At 43.3% G+C, this 12229-nt stretch overlaps 1 protein-coding gene across 2 annotated transcripts in view; it reads left to right on the top strand.

Moving 5' to 3' along the window:
• The window catches only part of MACROH2A1 (macroH2A.1 histone), a 48566-nt gene that overhangs the window by 22600 nt on the left and 13737 nt on the right, over nt 1–12229 (top strand). Inside the window, exons 6-7 of one of the 2 annotated variants that reach the window (XM_083181433.1) lie at nt 612–702; nt 11131–11220. In XM_083181433.1, coding sequence (XP_083037559.1) covers nt 612–702; nt 11131–11220 — 181 coding nt within the window. The remainder of the gene's footprint in view (nt 1–611; nt 703–11130; nt 11221–12229) is intronic. The other variant, XM_083181432.1, reaches the window with a different exon arrangement.

Here is a 12229-nt window from a genome sequence, read left to right as displayed (position 1 = left end):
CTTTAGTGTTAACCTTTTAAAATCTGGGAGTTTTCTCGTATTACCTAGTACCGTTGATTACAAATTGTGAGGCGAATGTATTAAGCCTGGGGAATTGATAAATTGGAAATGATCACGGATGCAGCCAATCAGCTCCTAACTGTCATTTTTTCAAACCCATCCTGTAACTTGACAGGTAGGAGCTGTCTGGCTGGTGCATTAGCACCTTCCACTTGATCAGGCTTAATACTTCTGCCCCTGTACTCCTTGATGATGACCAGTTGACCTCAACGGTGAAAAATATCGTATTCAGGATTCAAGCGGCTACAACCACCTTACTTTTCCACCTTACCTTTTTCCAGGACCTACGTGGCAGTCATTACTATTCTTTTCATCAAAATAACAGATAATAAATCAACCCAAACTATTACTGTATGTACAATTGGACATGAAAAGGGTACAAATGGCTGTCACGACTCCGATTCTGCTCATTCTTATGTCTCAAACCCCAGCTGGGGTTATGTTCCCTCTGAGACTTCCAGGTAGGAATGCAGGGTAAGAGGTGAAATAATGTATGTACAATGTGTTCCTTATCCCACGTGGTTGACCTACATGTGTTTGCCTACCTATAGTTGCAAGTTATAAAGGCTGACATTGCCACCCTCGAAAGTGATGCTGTCGTTCACCCGACAGGCTCTGACATCTACACCGGTGGTGAAGTAGGTAATGAAAAGTTTAGCGATGCAGCTTCTTATTTGTATGCATGATCAGTTAAGAGCAAATCAAATTTCAGCTAGTCCGATCTGCATTTAATTGATGCAATTAAGATCATTGAATCTAATCAAACTGATCTCTTTAGTGGACAAAATGGAGGCAGCCTTTTTTCTAGTTGGCTGAACCAAATCTTATGTCAATTCAACCTATTGGGGCCGTGAAACCAGAGACATCACTTGGTGTCACAGCTAACCATAGTGATATTGGAGACGGCAATTGGAGACGGCTCAGTCTACAAAATGGCTGCCTTCTACTGTATGTTTGCCTCAAGAAATACCTCAGTGATGTTACTGGTTGCTTGTGAATTGATGGGCTGTTTCAAAATGGCTGCCTCCAGTATATGTAGGTGATGAGTGAACTTTTATTTTGTTATTCTAACTTACTAACTAATCATTTCCCAATTTTACAATCTCTAGTACATCAACAACAACATCAAAAAAATATATTTTATTTTAGATTAAATGAACAAAAACAGTTTATAAGGTGAATCAGCAGAACTTTACTGTTTTTTTTTACATTTTTGGAACTTCAGAACAGCTCATTTTTAAAGATACATTTTGTATATATAGATATATCACTACATGCTTTCATATTTCTGTGAAAGTTTTTCCCAAGTCCTAAGTCACTGACTTTGGACCAATGATAAGAAAGTATGCTGCATCCTTTTTTCCCATTTAAATACGGCATTTATTTAAAATTACATAATTAAGGCAAACCATGTATTTTATCAGAGAGAGAGACCACTTCATTGCAGCTCCCTTACAGCAAACACTGAGATTGTAGAACTGAAGTTGAATTAATTTATTTATTTTATTTATTTACAGTTTCTTATATAGCGCAGCATATTCCATTGCGCTTTAAAATTGGAAGCAGAATATTTTATGCATTTATTTGCTAATGCACAAGTGGGTGCCTCTAATATTGCTCTATTATATATCGATGTTTTTGTTTTCAACTTTTTTTTTTATTTTATTTTTTTAGAAAATGTCATTGAATATTGTTCTTTCACAAATAAATGGATCACGTTTTGTTTTTTTGGTGATGTTGTTCTGAGTTTTTTGCCAGTAATTTTTTTTATATCACTGTTTTGTTTTGTGAAGTCTTATAGTGTGTACACATGGTTAGATTTGGCTTCTGAAGCCAAATCGCATGCTTTTTTAGGGCTTCCGAGCCCGATGCGCTGCCGATGCGCGCTCCCGTGTGAGCGCATATCGGCAGCCAGATAGAGAGGGCAGGCAACACTATATAGTGCTACAGTTAGTATATTATACAGTAATACACATTAGTATATTATACAGTACACATTACAGTATACTGTAGTCATGTAATTTTAGGAGAATATTATATTTGGCATCTATACCTTTTGAAATTGACATATAGGTCTTTCAAATTATATTCCACACTGTGCCCCCAGTACACATTATATTCCACACTATGCCACCAGTTCACATTATATTCCACACCGTGCCCCCATTATACATTATATTCCACACTATGCCCCCAGTTCACATTATATTCCACACTGTGCCCCCAGTTCACATTATATTCCACACCGTGCCCCCAGTTCACGTTATATTCCACACCATGCCCCCAGTTCACATTATATTCCACACCGTGCCCCCAGTACACATTATATTTCACACCATGCCCCCAGTTCACATTATATTCCACACTATGCCCCCAGTTCACATTATATTCCACACCGTGCCCCCATTATACATTATATTCCACACTATGCCCCCAGTTCACATTATATTCCACACCGTGCCCCCATTATACATTATATTCCACACTATGCCCCCAGTTCACATAATATTCCACACTATGCCCCTAGTTCACATTATATTCCACACCGTGCCCCCATTATCCATTATATTCCACACTATGCCCCCAGTTCACATAATATTCCACACTGTGCCCCCAGTTCACATTATATTCCACACCGTGCCCCCAGTTTACATTATATTCCACACTATGCCCCCAGTTCACATTATATTCCACACCATGCCCCCAGTTCACATTATATTCCACACCGTGCCCCCATTATACATTATATTCCACACTATGCCCCCAGTTCGAATTATATTCCACAATATGCCCCCAGTTCACATTATATTCCACACCATGCCCCCAGTTCACATTATATTCCACACCGTGCCCCCATTATACATTATATTCCACACTATGCCCCCAGTACACATTATATTCCACACTATGCCCCCAGTTCACATTATATTCCACACCATGTCCCCAGTTCACATTATATTCCACACCATGCCCCCATTATACATTATATTCCACACTATGCCCCCAGTTCAAATTATATTCCACACTATGCCCCCAGTTCACATTATATTCCACTCTGTGCCCCCAGTTCACAATATATTCCACACCGTGCCCCCAGTTCACATTATATTCCACACCGTGCCCCCAGTTCACGTTATATTCCAAACCATGCCCCCAGTTCACATTATATTCCACACCGTGCCCCCAGTACACATTATATTCCACACCATGCCCCCAGTTCACATTATATTCCACACCGTGCCCCCAGTACACATTATATTCCACACTATGCCCCCAGTTCACATTATATTCCACTCTGTGCCCCCAGTTCACAATATATTCCACACTGTGCCCCCAGTTCACATTATATTCCACACCGTGCCCCCAGTACACATTATATTCCAAACCATGCCCCCAGTTCACATTATATTCCACACCGTGCCCCCAGTACACATTATATTCCACACCATGCCCCCAGTTCACATTATATTCCACACTATGCCCCCAGTTCACATTATATTCCACACCGTGCCCCATTATACATTATATTCCACACTATGCCCCCAGTTCACATAATATTCCACACTATGCCCCTAGTTCACATTATATTCCACACCGTGCCCCCATTATCCATTATATTCCACACTATGCCCCCAGTTCACATAATATTCCACACTGTGCCCCCAGTTCACATTATATTCCACACCGTGCCCCCAGTTTACATTATATTCCACACTATGCCCCCAGTTCACATTATATTCCACACCATGCCCCCAGTTCACATTATATTCCACACCGTGCCCCCATTAAACATTATATTCCACACTATGCCCCCAGTTCGAATTATATTCCACAATATGCCCCCAGTTCACATTATATTCCACACCATGCCCCCAGTTCACATTATATTCCACACCGTGCCCCCATTATACATTATATTCCACACTATGCCCCCTGTACACATTATATTCCACACTATGCCCCCAGTTCACATTATATTCCACACCATGCCCCCATTATACATTATATTCCACACTATGCCCCCAGTTCAAATTATATTCCACACTATGCCCCTAGTTCACATTATATTCCACTCTGTGCCCCCAGTTCACAATATATTCCACACTGTGCCCCCAGTTCACAATATATTCCACACTGTGCCCCCAGTTCACAATATATTCCACACCGTGCCCCCATTATACAATATATTCCACACTATGCCCCCAGTTCAAATTATATTCCACACCGTGCCCCAATTATACATTATATTCCACACTATGCCCCCAGTTCATATTATATTCCACTCTGTGCCCCCAGTTCACATTATATTCCACACCGTGCCCCCAGATCACATTATATTCCACACCGTGCCCCCGGTACACATTATATTCTACTCTGTGCCCAGAGTTCACATTATATTCCACACCATGCCCCCAGTTCACATTACATTCCACATCGTACCTCCAGTTCACATTATATTCCACACCATGCCCCCAGTTCATAATATATTCCACACTATGCCCCCAGTTCACATTATATTCCACACCGTCCCCCCAGTTCACATTATATTCCACTCTGTGCCCCCAGTTCACATTATATTCCACTTTGTGCCCCCAGTTCACATTATATTCCACACCATGCCCCCAGTACACATTATATTTCACACTATGCCCCCAGTACACATTATATTCCACACTATGCCCCCAGTTCACATTATATTCCACACCATGCCCCCAGTACACATTATATTCCACTCTGTGCCCCCAGTTCACATTACATGTCACTGTATAAAGTATTCTTCACTATGCCCGCAGCTCACAATATATGCCAGGCTAAGCGTCCAGTCAGACGTGTTCACACAGGTCAGAATTCGGCCCTGTCCCCAATAGGAGGGGGGTGTGCGCATGTGCATAATTACTCATGCACATGTTCAAACCACCGGAGCGAATGCCTTCGGCAAGTTTATCACTCGTGCTCATGCTCACCAACACCCGACAAACTGAATGATAAGCCCCAACGCCGGCCAAGATTTTACATAGAAAACGTACACCCATTGGGTATAAGCTGTGGCTGGTAGGAAAGGGCAAGTCATTATATGCAGGGCTTTGGGCATATGTTGTGGAATGTAATGCATTTTTGGATGCCGGATGAAATCGGATGTTTTTTTAAAGGGGCAATCACTTACAAGGCATGGTTTTGCCTTGTAAGTGATTGCCTCTTTAAAATAACATCCGGGTTCGGCCAGCATCCTGCACTGCCACCAAACTCAGGCGGCATTACATTCTACCCCTGGTCTTACACATTTGCCCATTAGTTCTTCAAAGGGTCAATCCCAGGTCACGACTGCCGGTACGTCCCGACAGCCGTGACCCTGGCCCGTTTGCTCGACTGCAAATCGTCAGGCGGGATTCAATGTCCCACCTAGTGATTGGTGAAAAGGGGGTGTGTCAACGTAAACGGCCGTGGATTGTCGAGATCCGGCTGTGATCACAACAATTCACGGCTGGGATCGAATACCCATCTTAGTGTGGGAAATGGATTAATTAAAAAATAAATAAAAAATATGCAAGTTTCACTACAGGTTTTTTTTACGAATTTTTGCTCTGAACGAGCAAATTCAGCACCATGTGGTGTGTGTGACGTGCCTCTGTGTTTGCGCACGTCTGCAATATATATATATATATATATATATATATATATACTGTACTTAAAAAATTGCCAACCCTTTCTATTCTCACTGTGGTGGGTTTCCAATATGCGCACGTCTGCAATATATATATATATATATATATATATATATATACTGTACTTAAAAAATTGCCAACCCTTTCTATTCTCACTGTGGTGGGTTTCCAATAAATCATTGTATTTATGCAGGGATTCTAATGAAAGGATATATATATAAACTGTACCAGTAGTTGTAATTAAAAATAAGTCACTGTACAAGTGTTAAACTTATTTGGCTGAGACTATAGGAAGAGCAGGTGTCCGGGGTTCCCTGAGTGCATTGTAAATTTCGCCCCCACTACATTTCGGTGGCAGCAGTGGCCTTTGAAAGCAGTTTCTTAAATAATTTGATGACGTCCTCAGAGGAATAGGAATGTATATTCACCTGTCATACAAAGCCTTGCAGCTGCTACACAAGGCAAGTACGTAAGCACAACCTTGGTGAACCAGATTTATTAGGGGGAGATGTACCAAACCTTCTAAAGAGCGAACAAGCGAATAAACGCGCATAGGAGGAACCCATCATACCTATGATCTTATAAACCGTATCCAATCATTCTAGTTTGAAGCTGAGCCGTTGCGATGAGCAACGGCTCCACTTGGACAGTTCTCCGCTCTCCAAAAGGCTTAATACATTTCTCATTTATTTATGTTATGCAAACATCAAATAACATCAAATATTGGGAAGTGCATAAACTGGGCCTGATACTGATTTGGGGGGGTATCCAATATCGGCCGATATTTCCGCCTGGGGAAAATAGTGGCTGCGGCCTATTCAATGCTGCAGTTTCTGACAGCATTGAAGGCGGATTCACGGCCGTTTTTCGACAATCAGCGTCCATTTTCCGGCATGCCCACTTTCCAACACTCCACAGCCAGAAACGTGAATACAGGCTGTTGACTTTCAGTTGAGCTGGGTGAAAATGGCCTGGTATTCCGACTGTTGGGATCTTCCGACAGTTAGAATCCCATATGGAATACACCCTTGGAAGTAAAGCAAAACAAAAAAGCCAGTCACAATTAGTGCCAATGTAGACCCTAACGGACTCGTTTCAGGCAAGTTAGTTTGCTCCATTATCATTGGGCTTGGCACAGGATACTATTCCCAATCATAGCCCACGTAGATGGTAAATGAAGCAAAAACACTAAGTGTATCGACTATTATGTCATCTGTTGATACATATATATGTTCAACCTTTTGTACCTGTTCACAGATGAGAACCATTTAGTCTATCTAGTCTTAGCCTTTTTGTATTAAACCTTTGGAAAAAATTACATTTTATAAAATTATAACTAAAATGTGATTGGTTGCTATGGTCCGCACCCCCCCCCCCCCCTTGTCCTTTTTTAGAAGGTTTAATAAATCTCCCTTTATTGAGATAGCATGTAGGCTGTGCGGAACCTGCAGCTTCTGTTACATCAGGAAGTAAAAGAAAAATAACATTGCCAGTCATGATTAGACGGGCAGCATGGTCCTCCCTATAACTGGGAATCAGGAACAGTTGAGGGATGCAGTGTTCCTTATTGAACGGCAAGTGCATGCTGCATTCATGGGGTGTTATCAGTAGAGGTTTTTACCTATAGGCTGCAGCCCTGCCCCCAGGTAAAATCCGCCACTGTTCTCTCTGCCTGTGAAGCCAGATGCAGTCTGTGAAACTACACTGGCTACACTGGGACTGGCAGTGACTTCCTATTGGAAGTCCGACCTGCCAGTCACCCAAGGCAGTCCCATTGGGAGGTGTTCCCTCCCTCCGAGACACATGGGGCGCAGCACGAGAACGATACTGTGCATGCGCCGGTCCCAGCACCCTAAATATGTCTCTGGGAACTGCTGTAAAAGAAGTGGTGGGTACGGGAACCAGCGTCTGGGACCAGAATTGACAGCGTCAGGAACCCCGAGCGCAGTGGGGGGGGGGGCACATCGCGGCAGCTGCTCTCCTCCACAGAGTGAAAAACCACTGCTTAGGTTAGGGATTGGGGGTGTTTCCTGGCACGTCTGTGGAGCAATTGACCTCCCGATCCCCATAGAGGAGTTGTTAATTTATCCACTGGTAACTGTACACTGCACATTGTAAGCCATTGGCTTTCTGAGTGAGACCCCATTTATGTAGCTTAAAATAAGAGCACTGGTAAATATAAATACTATTTTGTATTAATTAATATTTATTTTCCATCAATTTTAAGAATGATAGTATAGACCGCCTGATCTTTTATTACCTGTCTGGCAACAATTAACATGCATGGTTTGTACCACAGTACGTGATTTGAACACAATGTGGACTAAAAATACCCAACGCGTTTCATGTTCAATGATTTTTTCGTTTTTGTTTTAATCATTTTGTATTTTGCCTCTTACAATGTAACTTTACTTTTAAACTGTTTATTATATTTTCATGAACTTCATTCTCGGATAACTGGGTTCAATATCGCGGGTTTCATAAAAGAGATAACGGACTTTGCACTAATTATTCCCTGCACGTTCTATACATTACTGAGCTTAATATCCAGCTTTTCATAGCTTTGCATATTAAAAGTGTCAGATAATATTAAACTATTCCCTGTAGCGATAAATCCATGCTTATTATCCACAGAAATCCAAGAATGCTGTTTATTAAGTGCCACGTTAACAGTTTACTAATTTGAACTTTCATGTGAAATAATATTGTAAGTTAAAGCAACAAAATACAATCTCGGCCAAGCAAATGTTTTTTGTTTTCCCACCATAGTTTGTAAAGATTACCTATTGATGACATCACCTGTTTCTCAGTGATGTCATCCATCCAATATTAAATAAAAATGCTACCAGTTTATAAGGATTAGACACAACAATTTGAGACCCTTTCCAGTTGACTTTGTGCTTTAGTGGTCATTAGGAAGACTGGTGAATTATTATTTATAATACACCCTCTATGCAAATTATTACAAACCTAGTAGTCACAGCATAGGGTTCATTCTCCCATACACAGTGCTTACCTCTGTAAATGTGCCATACATGTACTGTGTCTCAGTGGCGTAAGTTTCTCCCAGTTGCCCGGAGGCAAGATGAATATTGGTCCACCCCCCCCCCACACACAACGTTATTCAAAATATATATAGTCTGTTATGAAATTTACATTATATACTATATGTATATACAGAAAGAGTGGGAGAACACCTATATATTTCAGAGCTCAGCCACAGAAGCGATTTTGATGGCTTTCAATTAATGGATTTAAACTAGCAGTGGTGGAGAGGTGCCCCCTTGAGGGCAGGAGCCCGGCGGCAGATGACTCCATTGCCTCCCAGAATTCTGCCTCTGCTGTGTCTATATAATAAGTACTGTACTATCTTTTTTAAGTATCACAAAGATGAAACCTAGATAAATATTGGTTGTTCAGTCTAAGTTGCTTTAAAGCAGGCATGTCCAAACTATGGCCCTCCAGCTGTTGTGAAATTGCAAGTCCCATCATGCCTTGCCACAGTTTTGCTATTAGGGAATGCTAAAACTATGGCAAGGCATGCTGGGATGTGTAGTTTCACAACATCTGGATGGCCACAGTTTGGACATGCCTGCTTTAAAGTATCACTTGCTTGATCTCCTGTGATTGCATTATCAGCATTAAGCGTCCCATACATTAAGGGAATATTGGGGAAATCCCCTATTCTCTTGGGGATTGGGGAAACGCAACATGTTGGAAATTCTCGATCGGGATCGATGAGACGGGTTTTTAATATTACTGATTCGCAGAGGAACCAAAAATGAATCTGCATGAATTTGTGGTACTTGTGAGTTATCCGGGCTGCCGATTTTTTCATCGCGCCCGAAATCGTGGGCATTGCGTCGGTCGTGGCCGTTATAAGGAGCCGCGACGCGATGCCCACGATTTCCCATAGACAGTAATGTTAAAAGACACGATGGACCCGATTTCCGACCCGATTTCCCATAGACAGTAATGTTAAAAGACGCGATGGACCCGATTTCCCATAGACAGCAATGTTAAAATAAAATTACAATGTGAAATTGGCCAATATGTTTTTAAAAAAAATGTTTCATGGCCCCCCACCACCGTTAACGCCACCCCGCTATTGACGCCAACCCGAAGCGTGGCGAGCGGCGGCGATACGCGTCCTCCGACCTTTTCATGCCCTACTATCCACTAGGGCGTGGAGTGAGAATAGAATAGTGTGGCGAGCGCAGCGAGCCACCGAGCCTGAAGCGTGGCGAGCCTCACAGGTATCCGCGTGCCCTTGCGGGCTTCACAGGTGTCCACGTCCCCTCGCGGGGCTCGCTGCGCTCGCCACGCTTCGGGCTCGGTGGCTCGCTGCGCTCGCCACACTATTCTATTCTCACTCCACGCCCTAGTGGATAGTAGGGCATGAAAAGGTCGGAGGACGCGTACCGCCGCCCCTCGCGGGCTCGCTGCGCTCGCCACGCTTCGGGTTGGCGTCAATAGCGGGGTGGCGTTAACGGTGGTGGGGGGCCATGAAACATTTTTTTTAAAAACATATTGCCCAATTTCACATTGTAATTTTATTTTAACATTGCTGTCTATGGGAAATCGGGTCCATCGCGTCTTTTAACATTACTGTCTATGGGAAATCGGGTCCATCGTGTCTTTTAACATTACTGTCTATGGGAAATCGGGTCCATCGTGTCTTTTAACATTACTGTCTATGGGAAATCGGGTCCATCGCGTCTTTTAACATTACTGTCTATGGGAAATCGGGTCCATCGTGTCTTTTAACATTACTGTCTATGGGAAATCGTGGGCATCGCGTCGCGGCCCCTTATAACGGCCACGACCGACGCGATGCCCCCGATATCGTGTCTTTTAACATTACTGTCTATGGGAAATCGGGGGCATCGCGTCGCGGCCCCTTATAACGGCCACGACCGACGCGATGCCCCCGATTTGGAGCTAAATCGTGGGCATCGCGTCGGTCGGGTGTCCTTAAGTTAACCAAACTTAAGGACAAAATCGGCAGCCCGGATAACTCACAAGTACCGAATTTGTAAATAAATAATCTTTTTGGAGACTTTCCTGTGGAAACCCAACATGGGGGCAAATTCCGTTACTATAATGATCCATGTAGTTGTGGGGAAACAAAAATGACCAGTGTGGCTCTGATTTTATCTTGGAGCTTTAAACGTGAACAAAGAAATAGGCGGTGAATGAGCTACAGTTGTTAGCAGTGGCGGCTCCAGAGGGGGGGCTGCAGCACAGTTCAAATAGGGGAGGCACAGCAACCGCCAGTGAGTCTGTTTGGAATGGCAGTTGGTGGCAGTGGGTGTGGCTTACCTATTTGAATTTTAAACTGTGCTGCACCCCTCCTCTGGTTGTTAGTAATAGATACCTGTGCAATAAATATATTATTTTCATTTAGGCAGTGCCTTAGAGAAGAAAGGAGGCAAAGAGTTCATTGAGGCGGTTATTGAGCTGAAGAAAAAGAACGGCCCATTAGATGTAGCGGGAGGTGAGTGTTTTACATCGTATGGATTCGTTTTCTATGCGTCAGTGATCTGATAAAATCTATAATGTTATAATGCAAGTATAAACAATGACATATGTACCATTAGCACAGGGCTGGCCAAACCAGCCCTAGAGATCTACCAGCAGGTCACGTTTTCCAGACCAACTGCTGCAGTCATTACTAACGGTCACATTTTCAAACATGGTGCATTCATTTCTAACCGACACATTCTACAGATTCACTGGTGACCCTGAAACCTTGGACTGTTGCTGGTAGATCTCGAGGACCGGAATGGTGACCCCTGAGCTAGCGGTTTTAGTTAGAATTCAAATAAATGGATGTAGTAAATGTATTATTTAAGGAAGAGCAATCTTCTCTTTCTCAAGAGGTGGAGTTGTTCGCAGAGCAACCAATCAGATTCCTGGAATCGTTTTATAAAATGTACTGGATACAGTATAAGATTGGGGCATCACCTCATTTTTCTCTCCAGAAGGTTTGATAAATCTCCAAGATGTCCACGGCGGCCTTCAGGATCCTCTTCATCGGCATCTCCGGTCCCAGGGGTGCATTGCAAGAGTGCACGCGCCCGCCCGTGATGTCACTCGCGCAATGCACCCCTGGGACCGGAGATGGCGATGACTTGGATCCTGAAGGCCGCCGTGGATGCCCGGGGACACCCTGGACGTTGGGGAACCACCAGGGGACCAGGTAAGTATGGAAAGAAAAAATCCAGAAAAATCCCTTATCCAAAATGCTCGTGGTCCCAAGCATTTCGGATAAGGGATACTCAACCTGTATAAACTTTAGGGAATTTAGCGGACAAAGCTGGCAGTGTACAAGTAACGAGTTCCCAGCCGCCCAAAAAACTGAACAGCATAACAGTAATGTCAGCACCGGTGCTAGTGCGTTTACTATTAGAGCAACACTTGAATTGCTTCATCTTGTGGCCCCAGCTCGCAAAACACTTGAACTCCCCCCAAAGAGGCGAGGAACAGCGTTAGCCATCTACCAT

The sequence above is a fragment of the Crinia signifera genome, chromosome 4 (assembly GCF_055691185.1).
Source record: "Crinia signifera chromosome 4, ASM5569118v1, whole genome shotgun sequence".
NCBI classification, from domain to species: domain Eukaryota; kingdom Metazoa; phylum Chordata; class Amphibia; order Anura; family Myobatrachidae; genus Crinia; species Crinia signifera.
The sequence above is the reverse complement of the archived record's forward strand: the minus strand, read 5'-3'. Positions and strand labels throughout refer to the sequence as shown.